This window comes from Saccoglossus kowalevskii, chromosome 11 (genome assembly GCF_978046115.1).
Source record: "Saccoglossus kowalevskii chromosome 11, keSacKowa6.1, whole genome shotgun sequence".
In the NCBI taxonomy this organism is placed as follows: Eukaryota; Metazoa; Hemichordata; class Enteropneusta; family Harrimaniidae; genus Saccoglossus; species Saccoglossus kowalevskii.
The window spans coordinates 17167458-17191283 of record NC_140651.1 but is presented as its reverse complement, the minus strand read 5'-3'; the positions used below and the strand labels follow the sequence as shown (position 1 = coordinate 17191283).

General features: G+C 33.9%; 1 protein-coding gene and 1 long non-coding RNA gene across 3 annotated transcripts; one reads left to right on the top strand and one right to left on the bottom strand.

The window, feature by feature from the left end:
- Window positions 1-49: 49 nt before the first annotated feature.
- Window positions 50-23607, top strand: LOC100370661 (polycomb protein SCMH1-like). Of its 2 annotated transcripts, none has more exons than XM_085504953.1 (13): window positions 50-178; window positions 1736-1828; window positions 8324-8410; window positions 9378-9448; window positions 12089-12323; window positions 12694-12782; window positions 13218-13461; window positions 14377-14541; window positions 14826-15029; window positions 16015-16206; window positions 16693-16821; window positions 17279-17412; window positions 17909-23607. In XM_085504953.1, exons 3-13 carry the CDS (start codon window positions 8362-8364, stop codon window positions 18029-18031), a joined length of 1635 nt encoding a protein of 544 aa, XP_085361079.1. In that variant the 5' UTR covers window positions 50-178; window positions 1736-1828; window positions 8324-8361; the 3' UTR covers window positions 18032-23607. The 2 variants fall into 2 exon arrangements, with proteins under 2 accessions (XP_085361079.1, XP_085361078.1); XM_085504952.1 differs by having other exon boundaries at window positions 14377-14562.
- Window positions 14345-14803, bottom strand: LOC146736250 (uncharacterized). Its single transcript, XR_014930822.1, has 2 exons — window positions 14741-14803; window positions 14345-14572 (listed from the first exon to the last, which is right to left on the bottom strand). It is a non-coding gene; the product is annotated as an uncharacterized LOC146736250 (long non-coding RNA).
- Window positions 23608-23826: the final 219 nt, after the last annotated feature.

Here is a 23826-nt window from a genome sequence, read left to right as displayed (position 1 = left end):
GCGCACGCAATTAAATATCGCCGAAGTTAAAGGGTCCCAAACAAAGTGCATTTTGGGAAGACCAATATGGCTGGTTCACTGAGATAAACTTTCAGTGGTGCAATTGAAGTGATACCTATAAAAAGTCGTTTATGATCATTCAGAAGAACGTAAGCACACTCTGGAAAGCACACAAAAGGTAAATGTATAACGTTAGAGATATTGAGTTTTAATTCGACGAAATCTCACAGAAGGACTGCCGGTTTATTCCAGTGGGAAGTTGCGCCGTTCCGCAAGCTTGAGTAAATCGACATGTGTGTGGGCTGGGTTTCACATGGCAGGATGGGGAGAGAAACTTCCAATGCGCCTGTGATCACATGACCTTATGACCGAATATCACGCACGAGAATTGCCTGCGAAACTTATTTTTATCATGTAATACATAATAAACAATTCATTGTTTTTTCTCCGATCACGTCTATGACTTTTTTCAGTGACGATGAATTATTTTCCCCCATGCATTGACTGATTAATGTACACAATGTTCGATGATTCATTTAATAATAGAAACGAAATTTGCGTCATCGTCATAGTTATTTTAATATCTCTTGTTATCAAAAACAAAACTGAAAGCGATTGAAGCTTGATTTAATTAATATTCGTCAGTGGCGTAATTCTTTTAATTTGCTAGCCGCAAGAAATATTTGAAAAGTCTATAAATACTAACAACAATAGTATTTGTTTTTTTATTAATAAAACTATGATCGGTGAAGATATATTGTCATTAGCAAAATATAACAACGCCTTGGTAGGTGTTTGTTTTCTTTACTTGTGTAGTATTCAGATATTCAGATATTCTCTTTGTTGGTAGATGATAATGATAATGATGATGATTGGTAGAATGTTGATTTATTAATTAAACCTGCATTAACGTGTACAAACAAATTCTTTTGTGTTTTGCTACGTGGGAACGCTAGTCTTTACTTACAGCAAAATGATTAATAACTAATAATTCATCCATTATTAACTGTATATATTAATCTATCAGGTTATTGAATTATGAACTTATCTATATCTATATCTATAGCTGAACAGTTCTTTTTGTAAATTTAATTGGCAATATTTGTTTTGTCAAAAACGATTTTTACACCTTAAAAAGCAAATTTGTTTTTATTGACTTTCATGATTGTTTTAGTTAAATGGTTTCATGTTTATATAATTAGATTAATTAACCCTTAAAGGCCCAGGTATACTATAAATACGGTCCTAAACAATAGGGATTATTTCCTTGCTTGTCACGCTGTAGTAAACAGCTCCAGCCAAGCCCCGGTAATAGCGCGTTTTCTCGAACTTACAGGTCGATTATGTCGTGCCAAAGTGGATGCATGTGACTATGAATATCACAGCAGTGACTGTATGTAGTATTTATGACAATAAATAGTGTACGAGCTGAGATTTTGGCGGATAAAAGTCAAAAACTCGAACCGAGGAAAGGGACACGCTACTAATCTGGAATAATTAACTACTGTCAATCAAAGTCACGTGATGTTGGACCGCTGAAACAGGGTGCGTCATAGGCTATGCAAGTGATTAACAACACTCATTAGCATAGTCACACCTCCAATTCACACTTGCCCGGGGCAAGTGAATTGGGCCTTTAACTGGCCATGTCAAGGTAAATGTACAGGGGACTGGCAGGACGAGGGTTAAAGCGACTGTATGTATTGCATTGAATTTTTTTTATTTGATTCTACAGGGTAATTCCTGCAAGTAACTTTCCTGTAAAGCATAAATCGCATGAATGCTTATTCCTATGAAATGAAACATATTTAATATCAAGAACAGAAAGGTAAGAAATGTGTTTGTTGACTTGATTAAAAGTCAGTCACTGTTTTATTCATTCTCAGTGTATGGACAAATTAAAGTTATGTAGTGCATCTTGGGAGTTGAGATTGTGTAGGTATGCTATGCTTCATAAAAGATTTAAGTAATACATCATAGGAAATTGAATTCACACTGGAGTACTTTCTAGCATCATGTTAGTATATAGACCTTAAAGTTATTTTTGTGGTTAGTATTCATAACATTCAAACTTGGACTATCCCTCTTGAGTTAAAGATGCGCTTTTGCTATGCTTTGTCTCAGTCACTTCCTAGTACATGATACAGTTACCCCTCGCTAAGTTGTGCCTCAGTAAGTCGCAGTTTCGGCTAAGTCGCGGGTAGTTGGATGGCTCCCAAAACTTCTATTGTGTTTTGTCGGCAGTTTGGAAGTAAAAGTGAGTCCACTATTCGTGGGTGATATTGAATAAAGAAAAGCTGAGAAAATTTATTTTTGAAGTTGATCAAAAGGTAGACTACTTTATCCTGCATCAATTTCTTCCGATGTGTCTCTTCTTTTATTTTCTCTTCTAGTTCACGGATTTTACTTTAAATAGGGAAAAATAAAACTTTCACTGAAGTAAGAATGAAATCACTAATTCACAACAAATTACTGAAATTCACATTAATGGTGTGAATTATCTTCTACACTTACCGTATTTATCCGGGTATAAGCCCAGGGTCTTGAACATGGAAAATTGCCAAAAAGAAGGGGTGGGCGTTTGCCAGGAGAACCCTGGCAAAAAAAACGAAAATTCGCAAAAATCGGCAACACGCAGTTCGATCGAACTGCGGCAGGGAATAGAACGGCAAATGAAAACATGCAACGGAAATAAATGAACATTATGCAACACTAGAAGTACAACAAAAATAATGTATTGCTTATAATGTGACAAAAAACCAGAAATAATAAAAATCGACAGTGAGGAATCATTTGAATTAGGATTTTCCCGCCGACAAACACGCGTGAACTCAAAATTAATTAAAATGTCAGGGGTTAAACTCCGTAAAATGATTTCAGGTCTTGACAAATTACGCATCAACCGTCATACAAGATCAATAATAATTTACAAATTTACACAGTAAAAATTATAAAAATTCATAGCTGTTTGAAAAAACTTCTCAGATCAATATTTGTACGTTCATTGCCATCTTCGTCAAACTCAAAACCCTCAAAGTCCAAGTCGGCGTCACTGTAGCCGTCGAACAAAATCCCTACAACTTATTCCTGAAGTTCGTCGATATCGTCCCACACAATTTGGACTGAGCACTTTTAATCCACGGATTTCGCAGTCTGTCAGCTTGGCACTTTTCATTCATGTCTAATCATAATAAAGAGACAAGAAAAATGGGGTCGCTCTGCTGCGTTGGCACACGATGCTTTTGTTTACAGTCTAGCAATCGTCTTTGACCTTTATGCATCTGCTTTACTGATTGGCTAATAATGACATCACTACTAGTATTTCATCATAAAGGTCAAATCGTGACATTGCTTTTTTATCAGACTCGGCACTTATTGATCACGGTGAAAGTTATCATTCAGCGAGTTCCGGCGGTTGGAATGTCTCACTATATGGATATGGCGGTGGACTTGAAATAGGAAGTTTTTTTTTATCCAACGACAGAAGAATGTTTTCATGACGGTGATGAAAGATGGTAAAAAAGTTGGCAGTCTTCGGCGCGACATTGCAAAATTGCTGACCCCCGTTATGGATTCGCAAGCTGCTACAAAATATTTTATAAAGCCAAAATAACGTGATTTCAACCACTCTCCCAGGTACGGGTTGCTACAATATTGCAACATTGGTTTCATTGTCGACGGCGCTAAAGCCGATCGAGTGCGACACTTGCGGCTCTCCTTTTACGATTTGCCTGAATCGTTTCTAAGTTACTAAGGAAGCACAAACCAAACGGCCGGCCATTTTTAGGGCCACGACATATTTTAATAAGAGAACTACCGTTTCTGCTTTAATATATATTTTTATAGACTTGCTGACTGTTATGATTCAGAACGCGCTGCCCTGAAGGCAGAAAGCTGTGACAGCTATTTTGCGTTCACCCCTTGTTTTACGCAGTTAACATTTTTTATAAGTATCACCACAGTCTTCAAGAAAGTCAACTGTTAATACAACCACAGTCAACGAATAGAAAATAGTGTTTTTTTTTATGTAGAAAAAGACCCCCTGGGCCTGTGCCCGGATATGACTTCAACTCCTTTATTGTATCAAAAGTGGGGGGTGGGCGTTTGCCCAGACATGGGCTCTTACCCGGATAAGTACGGTATCTACAGTCAATCTGTTTCATGCGCTGAACAATGTTGTACGTTTTCTTTCAGTTCTATATTCTGTCAGATCTTGTAATCGTGAAACCCACTATTTGTTTTTCTCCCACAAAGCATGTCAATGAGTGTTGTTTATGTGGCTTGTCTTGTGTAAATGTCATACTTTTCAGTAGCTCACTAAATTTGACTGATTTACTGTTTTTGATCGCGATTTTTAAAAGTAAATAGTAAAGCTGTCTGTAAATGCAGCACACAAAGCGTCGGCCGTTGATATTGTGTTTAAGTGGAATAATCATCACTTGGAAGTTATTTACTGAAAGGTTAAAAATTACTGTCAAAAGACATGATTCATTTGTCTCTAGTGAATTAATTAACAATTGCCACGGAAACAGAAGATAAAATAGCAATTTCTTTAAAGCTTGTGAATTCAACCAACGTTTTTTTTTCAGAAATTGTTACCATTTGGTTTGAAATGAAAGATAAATTTAAATGTAATTTTATTTAATGTGCATTTATAAATAAATAAAAAATTGCTAAATTTCTCCCTGATTTGTATTCAATATGGTTATTCCATCAGTCTGCCATGAAGAATGCCTTGGTTAACAAATTAATCCACTGCCCTCTATTGGATTGGTGTTTATTCAATCATCTCATTAAATATTCATGCTTGCTGGTAAAATACCGGTAATACTTGATTAAAATATGCCCAAAATATGCTGATAATAATAATTTGACATCAATCAATCAACTCTCCATCTGGTGCAGACAAAGTGTAAGGATGGAAGCATAAAAATATGGATGCACTTCAAATCAAAGAACAATGCACTGTCTGTTCTTGCATGATAATGACAAGTCAAGCCCATCATTTAAGCAAACATCTGAGCCCTGTTGTCATGCAACAATAGACAGTGCGAATTCTTTTCTTTATATCAATTATTAACAGTAAAATACTTAATTTATGGCTATTTTTGCTTGAATGATTCAGTAAAAATAAGATCTAACGAGTATACCTTTTTTTTCTATATTTTCCATTCAACTTATCAAAAATCAATGAAAATAAACTCCACACAAAACACCCAAACAGTCTTTTCAGCGAAAATTAATTCCCGCTAAAATAAAGTATTTTACAGTACCCCTGAAATATTGGTAAATTTAGGTGCAGTGGAAGCCTGAGAAGAAGTAAATTAACAGTCGTCTTTGATGTCTGTATTTCAGTTGTGTGTGAAACATGCAAGACATGCAACATCCACTGATAGGTGATTTTTCTAGATGAAAATATCCAGGATTTCTTAACCTAGAAGAAACGTGGTGTAATTGTTAATTAAACGATTGGTACAAATTTGGGGAAACATTGGACACCACCCCTGCCCAGTTATAGCCTGATGGCAATGTTGAACATGGTACCTATCAACCAATGAGAACAGAGAGTTTTAATAGACAGCACATGGTATCATAATACTTGATATTTTGCTGAGCAAAAAGTTCCTGTTTATTAAATAAATAAAAAATCTCGACTCATGAAATCTGCTAAATGCCTCCACAGATGGTCAAAATAATTCAAGAGAAATGTCATTAGCCGGCAGTGTGTTAAAAGAGAAGGGTTTTCTAAAGTTGTTCCATTGAAAAAATGATTTTGTGATCTCCCCATAGCATTGAGCCCTGCTCTAGTGGCCATGTTGAATTGAAAATTGTTTAAAACGCTATAAACTGAGATTCATAACTGAGATTTTGTTTGCTATAACATGTATGTAAATTTCGTTTTATCGTCAAATCATTTTAGGAGTAAATTTCGTTATTGAATTAGTTGCATTACGATTTGCAGGCATTGATTTTGCTGCATGATATTTATTTAAAAAGGCAATTAGCATTTTTTAAAAGGTAAAACAAATACTGAAAGTGTTATAACAGCTTTCATAACAGCAGAAACTTATTTTACCTATTCATTCAAATCTTGCACTCCTAACTTAGTCGTATTGGTAATATGTTTTTTTGTTTTGTTTTGTTTTTGCCATGAACCATATACATGTATGTGCATCGTTTGTGTTTGTAATCGATGATTTTTACTCTAAAAAATTCAAGAAGTTAAAAATTTCAATGTAATTTAGTTATCTTAAAACTACCTTTTTTAAACAAAAATTATTTAAAACTGGCCAAAATTTTAGAGTTTCGTCGCTGTTTTGGAATGCGACGATATAAACTCTTCATTTCATTTTATACAATCGAAAGTTTCTGAGCAAAAAACTACATTCTATGTTGCTCTCAGTTAGGAATGAGTTGATGCACATGCAGAATTGGATTCTAATCGCATAACACTGCACGTAGATATCAAAGTTATGTACCTTTATCAAAATAAATTATATATTTGCTTAGTGATATGTAACTTCATGTCTGAAATGTGCTCAAAAAAGTTCTATGTAATTTTTAGTCCCAAGGATGGAGTTAATGGCTTCTGGTACTGGTAGATTTTTTTTTCATCTTAAATTGAATGATCAAAAACACTCAGAGAACATCTTACTGTAATAATCTTCGATAATTGATTAGAGTGCCAGAAAGGATTATTGTATTTTAGTGTACTGTAGAACTGGAAATTATTTGGACGGTTTTATTTTTGCATAATTCCCGGTATATGTTGCCTTAATATTTTGGCTTTCTGATTTGTGCATGTACGTTATATGTGAGAGGTGTTGGTCACTGTTTTTACTTGATGTCATGTGCACGTTAGTTTAAAAACTGCACCTCACACATTTTTTTGTGTGGGGGAATAAATATTTTTAAATATAAATTAATAAATGTTAAACTTTAAACATGTATTTTATTGTTGTGAAATTAAATGATCTTAATTACAAAAAATATTTTTCCAAGCCTCATTATTTAAATTTGAATGATGCTGCCATGCCGACAATATTTATTCATTGTTTTAAACTCAATTGATGATATATACGCACAAATCACAAAAATGGAAGGAAATGATTTGCTAGGCCAAAACAGACACAAAAACAAAAGATATGGGGGGGAAAAAAATGGCAAGATATCTAATTATACCTCGGGTATACACACTAATTAGAGTTGTGAGGCAATCAATCAGCACGATATGTATATACGTATAATTATGATGATTCACATGTCCATTTCGTTGTGGTTTTGTTAGAGTGCACACATTCTATTGTCTGTGACCTAAGCACACATCTCTATTGTTAAAATAGGCATATCTAGTCATGCATGCCATTGTTTGTATATTCTTTTAACTCTGACTGGGTTCATCTGGTGTCGTATATTATTTTATTTATCGCAGTGGCATTTTTAAAAATTTTGTTATAATTTAATTAAATCTCTGAATTCAAAAATTATTTTTATTTGAATCAATAATTATTCGTTGTGATTTTAATTCCGATCTGAATTATTTTTTAATAATAACAACTCTTAATTCTATATCCGTGCCCATTTTCTAATCCAAAGTAGCCGCCAAAATAAGGTTTAAAGGGTGGTGGTTATGCTGCATCATGTTTGGTATGGAACTCATAGCGACATACATAAAATATAAAGATTGTTTACATAATATTCGAAACCATGCTGTGCATTGACCACAGCCCTTTAACACAACAAAGAAATCACAAAATTATTGTTTCTCTCGAAACAAGTTCAGTTACACTCAAGTTTTATTTGATTTTTGTCATGTAATTGATGTCAAAATACCTAAAATTAGCTTTTAATACCGACCTTAATTTTTGTATGTATATATGGACTGCTAAAACCACCTCCCCTACCCACCACTGAACTCCCTGTACTTCCCTGCAATGTTTTGATTTGCCTAAAATGTGTCATAGTGAAATTGAAAGCAGTTTAGAGTAAATGTAGACCATGCCTGGTAGGCACTTAAATTGATAGATGCTATATGTGTCAGATGTGGGGGTTTATATGTGAATGAATTGCAAGGCTTTCAGAAAAGAACTTTAATCCACAGTTGACCTGTTTTATAAATTGCCTCTAGTCAATAATGTTAGATTATTGGGTGGTTTCTTTCATGGTGATTCACCACTAATACATTTTACAACCTTAATCCATTTCTTTCTCCGACACAGCACCACCTCTCTATCTCCATTTCAAATTTCTGTCTCGTTGTTTTATCCCCAATATAGTGTGTAAGTTGTAAAGGAATTCAATGTTTCTTTTTCTATTTGTTTAGATCCACACAGTTTATTGTTGGACCAAAGAAGTGACAAAATGGAAAAACCAAGAGGCAGACCGTGTTCAGAACCAAATCCTTACCAAAGTAAGACATTACGCTATTAGAATTGTGATCTTGTATTGACGTTAACATTTTGTTAAAAGCCCACTAAATTTTGAGCAACTTGGCATCCCCCAAAAAATCTCAGTAAGCTACCCTGTTTGGGAAACTGACCTAAGTGTATTTCCCTGTATGTTATTTATGTATAAGCTACAATAAATCCTGTAATGCATGCATTGCTGTGCCCAATTCTGCCTCGTGTATCTGCTGACACAACAAGGATGTATGTGAACGCCATGGCAACATAAGGAAACGAGTCCCCCCTACATGTACAAGGTCTGAACAGATGAACATACTTGCTGAATGTGGATCATTCCCGAATGCTTCCCAATTGGAAAATGATTCAAATAAAACTTAGTAATATTGTGGTCTATAGATATATATGAAATGCACAATTCTGTGACTTCAAATTAAAAATTAATTTATGCAAATGCTCAGTTATTGTTTGTTAACCTTTTCACCACCAAACTTTCTCACCCAAATTTTTCTGCACCAGGTACTACCATAGACCTTGTTTTTTCTGTACATCATGATTCACAGTATATATAGGTGTTTTCTGCCGAAAAAGCTTATATGATCTTACAATTTAGCATTCATTTATATGGGAATACTATCTGTGGAAAAAACATTTGGTGACATCTAGTGAAAAAATAGTATGGATTATTCTATTCCATGGAATAATGTCTTTACATTGATTTCCATTTTGGCATTCTGTCATGTGATTTTCTCAAAAACCCTGATTTGTACCAGGTAAAAACACCCATAGCACTTACTCCAATCTATAATGAAATGGTAATTTTTAAACAAAATTTTGTGGTAAAATTGTCGTCATATTTATTAATTTGAAACACCTGTGTGGGACATTACCTTGTGGTATATTGTAGTAAACTTGACAGTGTGGCACTTTCCTTTGTTGTTGTTTCACGATTGTTAATGACTTTATTGTGTACAGATAACTTTTCATGGGAAGATTACTTGAAAGAAACCGGCGGTGTTCCAGCCCCACATACTGCCTTCAAACAGGTAATTGGTTGTTAAGTTGTGGAATTGTAACCATCTTTGTAATAGTTTTGTGATGATAATTCTAGATTCAACTATTGACAGATATTGAAGGATCTACCATTTCTAATGTCTTTCTTGTTATTTTTTGTCCTTCCTACAATAATTCACATCATGCATTCTATTTAAATGTTGTTCTATTTGAAATATTCAGTGTTTTTTAAAATGCGTATGGATAAACACAAGGCTGTGTGGAATCCCAATGAGAACGAGCAGCTCTACATTCAAAGACCTACATTATATGGTTAAATAATAGTATGTTACCATAGTTACCTGTGGAAATATCTCATTCAATCGACTTGATTCCTCAAAATATTTTTAATAATTATAATAATTTACTCGGTCTTCCTTAGCAATAACAATGCAAGTTACTAGAGCTGTATAAGCAATATTGTATCATAACTGACGTTACTCTGAGCCGACTATATCCACTTTCAATACCAAGTACACCGCTGTCTCCCATCAATATATATAAACTGTTCAAACAAATCAACAGATATTGGGGGATCAGCCATTTTTAATGTTTTTTTGACTCCTGTGTGCGAAGCACAAAAGGGAGTCTTTGCAGTTACCCAGTCTGTATGTATGTATGTATGTATGTATGTATGTATGTTTGTATGTATGTCACTTTTTTTGTTCCACCGTTATCTCAAGAACCACTAATCAAATTTTGGTGAAACTTGGTACATAGATGCTCTGGGATAATGCGCAGAGTTGATTAGGTTTTGGTAAAAATCTATGAATATTAATTACCTAATTTGCATGATAATTAGCTGATTTTTAGCTGTTCCGAGACTGTTCCACTGATATCTGAAGAACCACTCATTGGATTTTGATGAAATTTGGCACATGGATGCTCTGAACTAGTGCGCAGATTTGATTAGTTTTGGGTGAAAATCTATGAATATTAATTACCTAATTTGCATGATAATTAACTGATTTTAAGCTGTTCTATGACTGTTCCACTGATTTTTGAAGAACCACTCATTGGATTTCAATGAAACTTGGCACATGGATGCTCTGAACTAATGCGCAGATTTGATTAGTTTTATGTAAAAATCTGATAATATTATTAATTACCTAATTTACATAATGATTAATCAATTTTCGGCTTTTCCACTGATATCTCAAGTACTAATCATAACATTTCAATAAAACTTGGTACATAAGTGTCATATGACACTGCACATACCTGATAGTTTTTAGGGTAATATCAGTACATATTAATTACCTAATTTGCATAATTAATTAATTTTCAGCTTTTGATATTTCGAGTAGTAATGATCACGTTTCAATGAAACTTAGTACATACATGTAGTTACTTGAGGACTGCGCAGAGACCTAATTAGTTTTTGGGTAAATATTTGTGCATATTAATCACCTTATTAGCATAATTAGTTAATTTTCAGCTTTTCACCTGATGCATGTATCTCAAGTACTAATCATCACATTTCAATGAGACTTGCGACATAGATATTCTAGGACTATGCAGAGACCTAATTAATTTTGGGATAAATAATTGTGCCTATTAATTACCTAATTTGCATAATTAGTTAATTTTTTGCTGTTCTATGATGTCTAAAAACCACTCATTGGATTTCAATGAAACTTTTAAAGAGTACCCATCACATTTCAATGAACCTAAGACTATGCACCATATTAGTTTTTGGTAAATATTTATGCTTCTTAATCACCTAATTAACATAATTAATTAATACTGATATCTCAAGTATTGATCATCACATTTGAATAAAACTTGGTACATAAATGCTCTAGGACAATAAACAGTCTGATTAATTTTGGGTTAAAATCTGTTCATATTAATTCTCTAATTAGCATAATAATTAATATTTTTTTGGTTCTAATCACATTTCAATGAAACTTGGTACATTGTGCAGACCTTATTAGTTTTACACTTAAATCTGTTCATATTAGTTACCTTATTTGCATAATTAGTTTTCAGCTATTCCATCAATATCTCAAGTATAAGTAATTTTGAATTAATTTTTAATGTGTCTCCAAAACTCTCAGCACACGGGAGTTCTTTCTAAGCTTTCTTTGATTGTTTATTATTTGTCCTTATGTAATACATTCCTGCATTTCTGTGCGAATTCTGTTTCGAGAGTGTGCTAAAATCATCTAACCGAGGAAAACTGCAAAAATGCAATGTTCGCTCTATGACATTTACATGTACTTGCACATAGTAAACACGAGTATCATTAATACAGAGAATTAAAAAATGAGAGACCTTTTTGCTGTACAGGAAACAACTGTACATCTAAGTATAATCTTATGAAAAATACTCAGTACACACTGAGTATTAATTTTATAAATATAGTCCATCTCTAATGGTCAGTCAAACAGAGAATTCAGTGTTAAATTTGGTGTCTGGATGACGGCATAAGTTGTTGAAAATTAAATCACAACTGAATTTATAGAATTGCTCGATGATATTTTGTGATTGGCAATAAAACTTCTGATGCTGATGTCTCATAAATATCATAGATGTTGCATTTATTACAGTAAATATATTAACATGTCAACGCTTTTGAAACTAAATTTTTTCTGACAATACAACTTGTCTTTTTTTTTCTGTCACTCCAGCCTTCTTCACCTCCTGCAAATGAGTTCAAAGTTGGAATGAAACTCGAGGCGCAGGATCCCCGAAATATCACATCAACTTGCGTAGCTACTATCGTCGGGTTACAGGGTCCACGTGTACGTTTGCGACTAGATGGCGGTGACAATAAAAATGACTTTTGGCGATTAGTTGATTCCAGCGATATCAAACCAATAGGATGGTGTGAAAAACATGGCGGCTTACTGCAGCCACCGCTAGGTAAGAACTCTATGTTCATATACTGCCCTCATGTGTTTGAAAGGATATCTTCTTTCAAATATTTCAAGGGTTTTCAAGTGGTTTGGCTAAAATCAAGAGCATTTAGTTAAAAATGCTTCGATAAGTCACAGAGACTGTGGTCGGTATAATGATATATGAAATATATAAAGCGAGGGAGTCATTACCTGCGCATGCGTCAGATGGCCGTAGCATGTCATTGTTTACAAACAAGCATCTACCCATAAGGCTTTGCGTTTTTAGTGTGTGTTGTTATCGTCGCTTGGGACTCATCAGACTCTCTCACTTTAATTACAATCTCTAACTCAACAGTTGTCTACTGCCCTTAATAACATTTTATTTTATTTTCCAGGTTTTCGTATGAATGCATCGTCATGGCCAATGTTTTTATTACGTACACTAAATGGTGCTGAGATGGCTCCTCTCAAAGCTTTTAAAAAGGTACATGTAAATAAATATTTAGCAATTACACTGGGTATGTTGTTGATACATGATAGTGTATGCATGCTTTCGTTTTCATTCTCACAGAGTTGCTAGGACCGATTCTGTTCAAACTTTCAATATTGGTTTACTGAGGCTTGAAATTCTTTATTTTTGAACCAAAATGTCAACCTGTACATGTATTTGGTACAGTATGGGCCAAGCAGCACAGCAGAATAAAAAAATTGTGAATTATTAATGAATTTTCATAAATAAAGTTATGATACCTGTCCTATTTTCATTTTCAATGTTACCGGAAACTCACTTATTAATTTTATTTCACCTTATTCAGTACTGTGAACCAATAGTGTTTTTCATAGATTTTATATAGTTGGATCTAGCGTCATATGGTGTACAGAAATAAACTAATTTCAGTTTGTTATTTTACACCTTCAGGAGCCCCCAACCCCCAAATCCAATTTATTTGAAGTAAATATGAAACTGGAAGCGGTTGACAGGAAGAATCCGCACCTGATATGCCCAGCAACTGTTGCAGCCGTCAGGGACAACCAGATATTCGTCAGTTTTGATGGTTGGCGTGGGGCGTTTGATTACTGGTGTGATTACGATTCACGCGATATATTTGCGTGCGGTACTTGTTCAATGGCTGCTATACATCTCCAAGCACCTGGGCAGAAAGGTAATATATTTATAGTCGTACATTTTCGTTAACTAATCGACGAAAACACCACAAAATAAGTGAGATGAACACAGCTTCAATTTTCAATGACGCGAAGCTGATGCCACAATGATGCCATGCTGAGGCGACAATGAAGCCATGCATAGCCGACAATGATGCCACAAATGCAAAAGCTTACGCGATAACTGTACTGTAGTAAGCCATTGGTGGGTGTGACAATTGCATAATTTTGGGCCAAGAAAAGCAGATTTGGTTTGAATTTCATTTCTACACCTATTAGTGTGGTTATTGCTGATCTGGAACAATACTTAAATATGTGTGGTTTGTACTGTTTAGATCATACCCATCTTCCGTATTTACAGCCAATGTCACTGATTTTTAGTTTATATGTGCTTTAATTTTTAAGATGCACTTCTAATGGAGCAAATGTGTATGTAAGAGGGCATATAATATAAGGTTATTATGAGGATACCTCAAAGTATGCACAAAGACAGTACAGCGGCAGTATCGGCTGATGCGCAGCGGAGGTCGATGCTACAGAGTACTGTCTGAGTGCACACTTTGAGGTATCTTTGTAATAACCTCATCATTATACATCTTTTTCTTCCAAGGATACATCATTGGAATGTCGAAATCCAAAAAGTTTAGAACAGTATCAGCGAACTTCTTTGTGTGGAGTCCGGTTAAACCCCAGTGGCAGCCATGTTTGTTTTTATTATTGTTGACACTTACGTGCGTAATCGTTGCATTTTTGGAATTTGCATTTCCTAATATGGTAGGATGGAAATACCCCGTAAAATACCCCAAAATTACGGCACGCTGTAACTTATGGCGTTACGGTGACAGATGTATAATAATGTTTAATATTATCAATGCAATCTGATAACGCATATAAATATTGTTTTTATTTTCTAGGTATACCTAAAGCGAGGAGAACAATCAGTGTGTCTTCATCCTCCAGTAGTTCAGCAGCAAGTACAGCAAGCACCACAAGTAGCAGCAGTACGGGGCAGCCGTCGTCACCGGGAAGTGCAACCATGGAGCCAGATACAAGTTCACTACCATTGCCGCCAACCACAGGTATATCATTGAAACATAAAGGTGATTTATTCTAGTGACAAAATTAGTAAGATTAAAGGAAAGAATTACTTTATGAATATTTATAATTTTAATTTAGTTGTAAGAATTGTCATTTGTCATCTTTATGTATTAGTCATTCATTGTTAGTGTGAAGTTGCCAGGTAAACTGGTAAATGGGGCAAGTTGAGTCATGAGTTACCTGGGTTTGCTTCAAGACAATGCAACTTAATAGAAGTCTATGTAATATCAGTCAACATTCAGATATCTATATTCTTTATTTGCAGTGACAGTTTTTGTCCACAGTGGCTGCGTATGTGGTCCATATCTGAGTCCGCACAAAGTCCAGCAATTACCAGCTCAGTTTGGTCCCGGTGCTATGGATAGAGTCTTGAAAGACATCCTACAAGCGTGTGTCGATTGCGCTGTCCAGAAAAAAGCGGTTTTAGCATTTCTGAAACCAAATCAGGAAAAAGAGTCATCTGGTTCAGGTGAGTAGATCTCAGTGCCTTCTTTCATAATACTTTTATTACTTAAGTGAAGACTCTATTCTCTAATTGGTTCATTCATGGATTTCTGTGTCAATTGTATTCTGTCAGATATTTTTTTGGGGAAATTCACAAGTTACTGATATTATAGAACACATTTTCACCCGTACCTTCCAAGTTGTCTATTACTGTAAAAGAATTAATTATTCACTGGGTTTTAATTTTGCTTATTTCGCTGTCTGGAAAATGCGCTAAATTAAAATCCAGTGAATATGTAAAATTTAGCATAGAACACATCATCTAAATGATAAAACCGTGAATATAAAACCCACTGAATATGCCTGAAATGGTAAATCAGTGAAATTTAAACCCAGTGAAAATTATCATTTTACAGTAGTGTCATTTGGTATAGTTTTGGTCTTTATTTTCATACAAACCCTGCAGATCAATTTCTATACAAATGTGAAGTTTCCATCTTTGCATCTGATTTATTATTCTGCATATATTAACACTAAGTGAAGCTTTCCTGTTTATTGAACTCATTGGTAGACAGGCTATACAACACTTGGACAGTTTGGACAGTCGTACAACTTATTACAGCATATTAATTGCTTGCTTGTCATTTACTACGTACATTGAAATATTCAAATTCCAGCATTGGTAGAATGAATACAGATAATCTGCATAAAAATAAATAATTTAGGGATTTTTTGCATAATATGAACATTTTGATTCTACGCAAAATTAAAACAAAATTTACTAATTTGATTTAATTTGATGTGATTTGATTTAATTTAATTTAATTCGATTCAATTCAATTCAATAATCTATTATTTATTAACTAAAACCATAATTACAGTGTTTCTTGCCCTATATAGGAGATGTACAGCAAATAAGATTAATTACTTATTGTGTTGCATGGGACTGTGTTGAACAATCTAGCACTTTCAAATTATTGATTGTGTGATCTTCTGTTTTACTTTACTAGGTGCGAAGACAACGTCAACACATTCCCTCATCACGGTTGGCGGCGATGTGCAGTCCCTCTCCATACCCACGCCGGACAATCTCTCTGTGTTTTGGAACATGTTAGATAAATTCTTGGAAGATTCACTGTGCTGTGGGAATTTTCTCTGTAGTCGTCCGTTACAGGGACAGTGTACAAAATGTGCCAAACAAGGTACAGTGCTGTTGGTTTCATATTTATTTCCTCCAGTGCTGGACAATTGTTTGCCAAATATTTTCTGAGGCTTTTTGTTCATCACTACGTTGTATTTCTTGTAGTATACTTTTAAACTTGTACCCTCATGAGCTGCTGTTTTTTTGAATGAAGGTTAGCCGAAAGCATCTGAGTTGCTGTTGTACACAAGATTTATTTGTTTTTATCGACTCATTTTTTTTAGTCAGTTACTTAATTTTTTATTGCTTCATTGTGTTCTGTTTTCGGTATAATTTTTAAATTAATGGGTGACTTATTCTCCCTTTTTTTGATTCATTGGAAAGAAATCAGGACTTTAACCTTTCTGGAATTAAGTTTTTTGTTTATAGTCAAATTGAATAAAATTGTGAATATAAAGAATATATCCTATGAAGAAGTAACACCTAGTCACTTAGTGACCAGTGTCCAAATAGAAACCACTTTTTACCTCAGTTGTTTTTTCCTCAGTTGAAGAAAGTCCAGTTGAGGCAGCTGGTACTAGTAAAATGTCATCAACACTGGTTAAACGGCGTTGGTCAACAGAATCTGGTGACAAGGAAAGACCAGTATTGAAAATAAGGAGAATAACAACAGAAGGTGAATAATAAATTCATTCAAATGATACATCTCATTTTTGGACACAGGTGCATCATGGGATACTTGTATGCATGGTCGCTCTTCGGTTATAAAGCCAAATCTGATTGGATGACACTGGCCGCTTCGTGTAGTCCTACTGCTTGACATCTCAGGGCCATATTGCTCATAAATAACTGACAAAACAAACACAGACAACAACATTTAGTTGGTGTTTGTTTTTTTCTATTTATATATTCTTTGCAGACTAATTGCTATACAGATGTGAAATGTTAGTATTTGCATCTGATTTATTATTCTGCATATATTAATAATAAGTGAAGCTTTCCTATCTGTTAAATTCATTGATAGACAGGCTATACAACACTTAGACAGTTTGAATTGAACTATTTGATTTTGTGTTTCACATCTTGAAGTAAATGTGAAGTAATGTGTTGGTGTTGCTTTGATTTAATTCTAGCTGCCAGTTCAACCACTGTTCCTGAAAGCAAGCCGACAGGTAATCCATCGAATTGGAATATTGAAGAAGTCATAAAGTACATTTCCGATACGGATCTAGCGTTGTCATCATATACTGAACTCTTCAGAAAACATGTAAGTGATTAGTGTGCCCTCTAGTGGACTCATTTTTTAGGTATTTGAGAAAAAATAAATTCATATGTGACTGTTGGTGAATTGAGGAACAAATAAAAATGTTGTGGCTCTTGATTTTCTTTTGTTTTTCAAATATTTAAATTAAATTAGAATTTTGTTTTACCTAATTACAAATTATGTAAGTATAGTAAATTTTTTTTCAAGATTTACATATATATACAATGAATTAGCATATCTAGTTGTGTCAGTGTCTGGAGGGTCACATGATAGTATAATGAAGTATAATTAATTTGCATATCATTGAAGATGGTATTTATGTTATTGTTTTGCAAAGATCTTTATTTCTGCAAAGCATGAGCAGTTGAAATTTTTACTGTTAAATGCTTGGGGGAAAAACTGCATGTAAAGAGAAAAAGAAAGACCAGAAAATCCTTTATTTATGTTCAGTTCGGTTACTATGCTTCTAACTCATTTTTATATTTTGTGCGTTTCCTAGGAGATCGATGGTAAAGCTTTGCTGCTCCTTAACAGCGATATGATGATGAAGTACATGGGACTGAAGCTGGGGCCGGCGTTGAAACTTTGTCATGTCATTGACAAACTTAAAAACAAAAAATAAAAACTTACAATTTAACACATGCAGGTGATAGTTTGCCAGCTTGCAGAGACACTTAGTGTCTTTGGGGCAACATTTTTCATGGCTTACTTGCGGTACAGTATGACATCAGTGTTGTTACCTTATACCATGATGTACCATACTGGCCCATAATGCACTGCACTGCAAGGCAAGGCAGAAAGCCCATCACAACCTGAGGTGAATATTCCAACAGCATTTGAAACGTGTGGTTTAATAACAACCACAAAAATTCAAACTATAGTGTACAGTACACTTACTACTACAGTGGCATTAGTCTTAACTACAAGTGTATTTTAGTTATTCCCTCTTTTAACTAGGAACATTTTCCCACCAAATCCTACTAACGTTAATTTCCAATAGATTGTTATTGGATAGTACTTCCCCCCAAATTAAAATATTCATTTGTTTATAATGGTACACAAACTATCATAATTTACTGACAGATTTGATAACTAGATGCAGTATTAATTTACTTTAAAATAAATATATATTTTGCCAAAGTAGAAAGTTTTTATAAGCTGAATGGCTTTATATGCATTGTGGGTATAGATGTCAGGTTTAAATAAAACTGCCATATCAGTATATCAAGATATTTGATATAAGACTAGGCCTTAGATTAGTCGATAGGCCAAACATGCTTGAATTTTAAGATGTATGAAAATACAAAACTCATTATACTTTATTTTTTCTCTGAAAATTTATGATTTTGTTACATGGTTGTCTACATTGTTTAAATTTTCTTGAATTTTCAATACTGTGAAATACTTTATTTTCACTGGAATTAATTTTAGCTGAAAAGACATTTTGGGTGTTTTGTAATGTATGGAATTTATTTTCACTGATTTTTGACAAAGTTGAATGTAAAATATAAGAAAATAGGGTATATTCACTGGATTTTATTTTCACTGAATCATTCCTTCAACGAAAATAGCGGAAATAAATTCCAAGCAAAAATAATGTATTCTACAGATTAAGACACAGATTTCTTGCATCTCACGATGCTGCATCTGAATCAATTCAGTTTTTAATCTTAAAATTCAGAATAGTCATTTAACCACATGGCCTATTGATTTGCATATTTGTTGTTGACCATGTTACTATTTTGCTGAAAACTATATTTACCATATCTGTGGACTGTGTGAAGAAAATTGTCCATTTTCTGCAAGCTTTTATATTTGAAACAAAAAACTAGTAGATTTTATGTGAAAATATTGAATGTTGCCACTGAATGGGTTTAGGTAGCAACAGTGGAAAATACAGCAATTATTAGCTAGTTTATAATATACAAAACATGTCGTTATGGCAACGTGTATATTCTCAGAAATGTGCATCAGTCATGGATTGTAACAAGCATAATCTTCATATAAAAAAATGGAGGAAAATTTAAATCACCTTTGACCCCAATCCCTCAAACCCCTTGGTTTCCCTTCCGAAGTGTGGACATTGCAGTTTTTGTCCACGCGTTTCATTTATCCATGCCCCTCTTGGAAAAATACCACTTTTATATTTTTTGGTCGTTCGAACATTATTTGGTGTCTAGGATTTGTATATTTTCTTTTGACCTTTCTGAAAATGTGCACATTGCATTAATTACCTTTGTTTAGTAAATTATAAAGAAGACTTATTCAATGGCTGTATTTCCCCTGTACATGCAATTACCTTAATATCTATATCAGATTCTATGATTTTTTTTGTACTTAAAGTTTCTAACATGCATGGTGGCTTTATATCTACTGTGAAAAGCTGATATCAAGATGAGTACAAAGACAAGATGGATGAATATTACTTGTATATAATTGCTACTTTCATTTTAAAAATTCAAAAGTAATTGTCAAAATCATTAAGGCTTATATTATTGAGTTACAATATAAGATTTATTGTAGAATTACTCCCATGATCCTTTGCTCTCAAACAAGAATTTTATCACAGTAAAGATTAAAATTTATTTTCAAGGCTTTTTCTCGGGAGTCTTGAATATCTGAAAAAAAAGTCCACCTATTTAGACCTTGACAATGTCTGAAATACAAGATGTAGGTTGGTTGAGAACTGAAAGTGATTCAAAATTGGCAATTTAAAACCATTTGTACTGAAATTCTTTCCACTGAATTATTCCAGGATATTTTGATGATTGAGTACATATTCAAAGACACATGCAAGATTGAGTCTGAGTTTGTCACTAAAATAATAAATTCCCTAATATTTGGTCCGTAAAGAATCACGCCACCTGATGCAGTTTGTTTCCCCCATTACTTTTGGCTGTCCGTGAGAGAATTTTGTAGGTAGTGTTAAATTTATTGATATATTAGACTGTAGGAACCCCGTTTCTGAGATATTAAAAACATTTCTAAATCTAATATCAATGCACAAATTTTAGATGCAATTGTCACCCATTTTTCAATAGTTTAACCTAATTTTTTATTTTATGCATCACGTTCACGATGACAACCATCTGGCAGAGACATTTTTTTCCCAGAATGCACTATAAATTAGTCATCTGACCAATAGACTATTAATAATGATCAAAAACTGCTCAATCTCAACGACTTTCATTTCGTCTTGTTATGGTAATATTTGTTGACCTTTTCTGTAGCATTTTGTGGTGGATTTAGCCTTTAAAACGATAGAGCATGCTACAACGAAACCAAGCTCTTCAGCTCTGATATGCGCTCTTCTGTATTTGAGTTCATAGTTTTTCTCGTTCATTTGAGAGCAGAGCGTGTTTATGCAAATAATTATACTGGTATTCTCTGTTACCTCGCGCTAATCAATCGCTGTGGGTGATTGATTTACGCAATTTATACATTAGCATATAGAAGATTTTTAACTATCTTTATTGTAATTTGTTCCGTTTCTGTGTTATTGTCTGGTGTTACCATGGTTACACATGGTATTGAAATCAAAATGTGAAAGTGTATGTAGGCCACGTTTCACTGTTCAATTTTAATGAACCACTCCTAGGGATACACGCATGAATGTGCAAATACAATCTGACAAAAGTTAAGAGAACAACAGTTTGTGAATTCACTGACTGTCGTAAGGATCAAAGGATGTCAACTGTTGCAATCATTCATGGTTTTCCCTCCAGATGATTCGCCATATGTAGAATTGTGTTTGTGATTTCAACAATCAGGCAAACCATTTATTTGTTGGACATTGAAACACAAGATCATCTACTGACTATTATGTACAGTCGGGATAAATTTTCCTTTAAGTTTTGCACGTCCGGTGATGCATTGTTTTTGGCTGGTGTAAATTAGTTACCTTTCAGAAAATGCAATCAGAGTCCAAAGCTTGGGTTGGACCATGGCTTCATCCTCATTCCATAGTTTGCTCACAATTTCGAAAAGAGGTGGTCGCCACACAGCACTTATTCTATTTCGTGGAAATAAGCAATGCGTTTTTACACACATTGTACATGTTGCTGTGGATTTCATATCAACCGTGACGTGGTGTGACGACCACCAGCCTTAAACTACTTAGGCTAATGGGGATTTGAATGTGTTTGCATATCTTGTTGCCATGGGGTGGAGTACATGTGAACTTGCCAAAATAATCCATTGTCCTTGTTTTTCTGAATAATTCAACAAGGGATTAGAAGTGGATCTTGTTTTTTGCATTGCATTATGTACTTTTGTGCAATGATCAAATTGAAAATGAGTTATGGAGTCTGAAAATAGGTGTGGTATTACATTAGTAGTGTCAAAGCAGCAGAAATCAGTGAACAAAATTGCATTTCAAATAAGTCAATCAACTTTTTTCCCCCTAAATTTGTATCATATTTCGTGTATGAACAATTTTATTGTGATGAGTATTAACTTTTAATTGTTTTTTATTAATATTAACTAATTATGAATATACGTTTGAAAAGCAACATTCATTGACTTCACTAGATTTTTAAAAAATCTATTCCATGCCAACAACCCTATTCTGCTGGGATCCCCATTCCCCTCCCCAAGATTGCAATAACAATTGTAAAATGTACTGTTTAAGAGAAGATATATTTTTATTGGAATATACTTAGAATTTATTCAGAACATGCGTTTATTTTTGGTCAACTGGAAAGGTGTCCAGAATATAATAGCTATATGTGAAGTTATTTTCTTGAGTCAGATTTTAAAGTTTTTTGTAACGTTTCATCTTGATGCCGATTTTGTGATGTTTTAAAATGTATTTAGTAGTACTGAAGCGGCAGTAACAATAATGCACATGGTTTGATTATCTAGTACGTACCAATTATTCAAATTATATGCGCCTATACAATGTTAATTAAATGATTCATGGTGAAATAATTATTTGCATTTGCTTTGAGTTGCTGGTTAATATTCAAATTTGCAAAATTATTTCAACAAACATTTTCTCTACCGAAAAAGCGCAACTCGTAATCAAATATTAACAAATACAAGCTTGTACAACAAATTAACAAATATGTCAGTATTGTTTCTTTAATTATATAATTAAGTTTTTACTTTTCCAAATAGTAATTATATTTGGTGCTTTACTTGAATTACAAAATCATTGAAAACTGACATGAAATTTCAATTGAGTTTGAAAATCTGTTTTTTCCATTGACAAAGATGCGTTTCTTGTATACAAACGAGTTCATCATTAATTCAGGAAATTCTCCATTCCTATTGGTTGTTAGGTTTAAAAATTTAAATATGCAAATTATTCCAGATGCCTCGGAAAACACATGCATGTATTTGTTATATTGTAAATAATATCGGTGTTTGAACAACCAATAAGGCAAGCACGAGAGGAGTTTCAAGCCAGGGAGTAGAACTAGAATGTTTATGCTGATTTTTAGATCACAACACCCAAGGATAACTTCAGTAAATACAACCCCCTCCCACCTAAAAAACACTTGTTCAATATTTTGAAGTGATGCCTTGCTAGGCTGAGTATTCTGTAAAACACGTCTTGTTGAAGCTTGCATGTTATTTTAGCCGAATTCTGCTAAATTCAAGATGTCGCTAAAATAAAGTATATTCTCACAATGATAATTGTTGTCACTTTAGCTATAAAATTAAGATTTACTTAATTCTTACATTGGGTCGGATTTGCTAAAATGGCATGTAGCTATTTTAACGCGTTTTACAGTAATTGCCAACATTGTTAAGTGAAAGGACAGCATCGATAAGTTTTAGAGTAACTAATAAGAAAGTAATAGTTTGCACTCTGCTGCCTTTAATACTGTCCACTGGACTGGAAAAACATTGGTAGATTTGTTTTGTAGATGTACTTATGGTAACAGAGTCTAGAGACGGTAGAGAGATATCCATCCTCAAGATGGTGGGCATTAAATTACATTAGAAATGTGTAGTTTTTGCAGGAGTTACTACTTGTGTACAAAAGTTACGATTATATAGTTTTATGTAGGTTTGAAAAGATTTCTTCATTGTGAAGACTGGCATTGTATAAAGTTTTCTACAAAAAAAAGTTTCAGTACACGTGTTGAAATTACTCGTAAGTGTGAATGTAGCGTCTACAACTATGTACATTACTTCTACCGTATTACTTTGACTATATTACTACAAAACAATAAACACATTTTAAACAAATCTCACAAGTTGTTTCACTGTATGTCGATTGAGTGCTTGTTGGATATTTTGCAGTAAACCTTCACAATACAGCTACCACTGCTATGTGGAAAGTCTTGATACAGCAAAACCTGCCTGTTATTCAGTGACCACATGTGAAGTGACCCTTGTCTAAAGACAACCAGACCAATGTGATCATGCAGTGACACCCTTTAACGTTTGAAAACTTGAACCTCTGTA

Bases quoted from the DNA above. Each gene is read 5' to 3' on its own strand.
- LOC100370661 (XM_085504952.1), top strand. From the start codon at position 8,362: ATGGAAAAACCAAGAGGCAGACCGTGTTCAGAACCAAATCCTTACCAA. The intron at 16,822-17,278 runs GTGAATAATAAA...ATTTAATTCTAG, and splicing joins AAGGAGAATAACAACAGAAG to CTGCCAGTTCAACCACTGTT. The intron at 17,413-17,908 runs GTAAGTGATTAG...TGCGTTTCCTAG, and splicing joins CTGAACTCTTCAGAAAACAT to GAGATCGATGGTAAAGCTTT.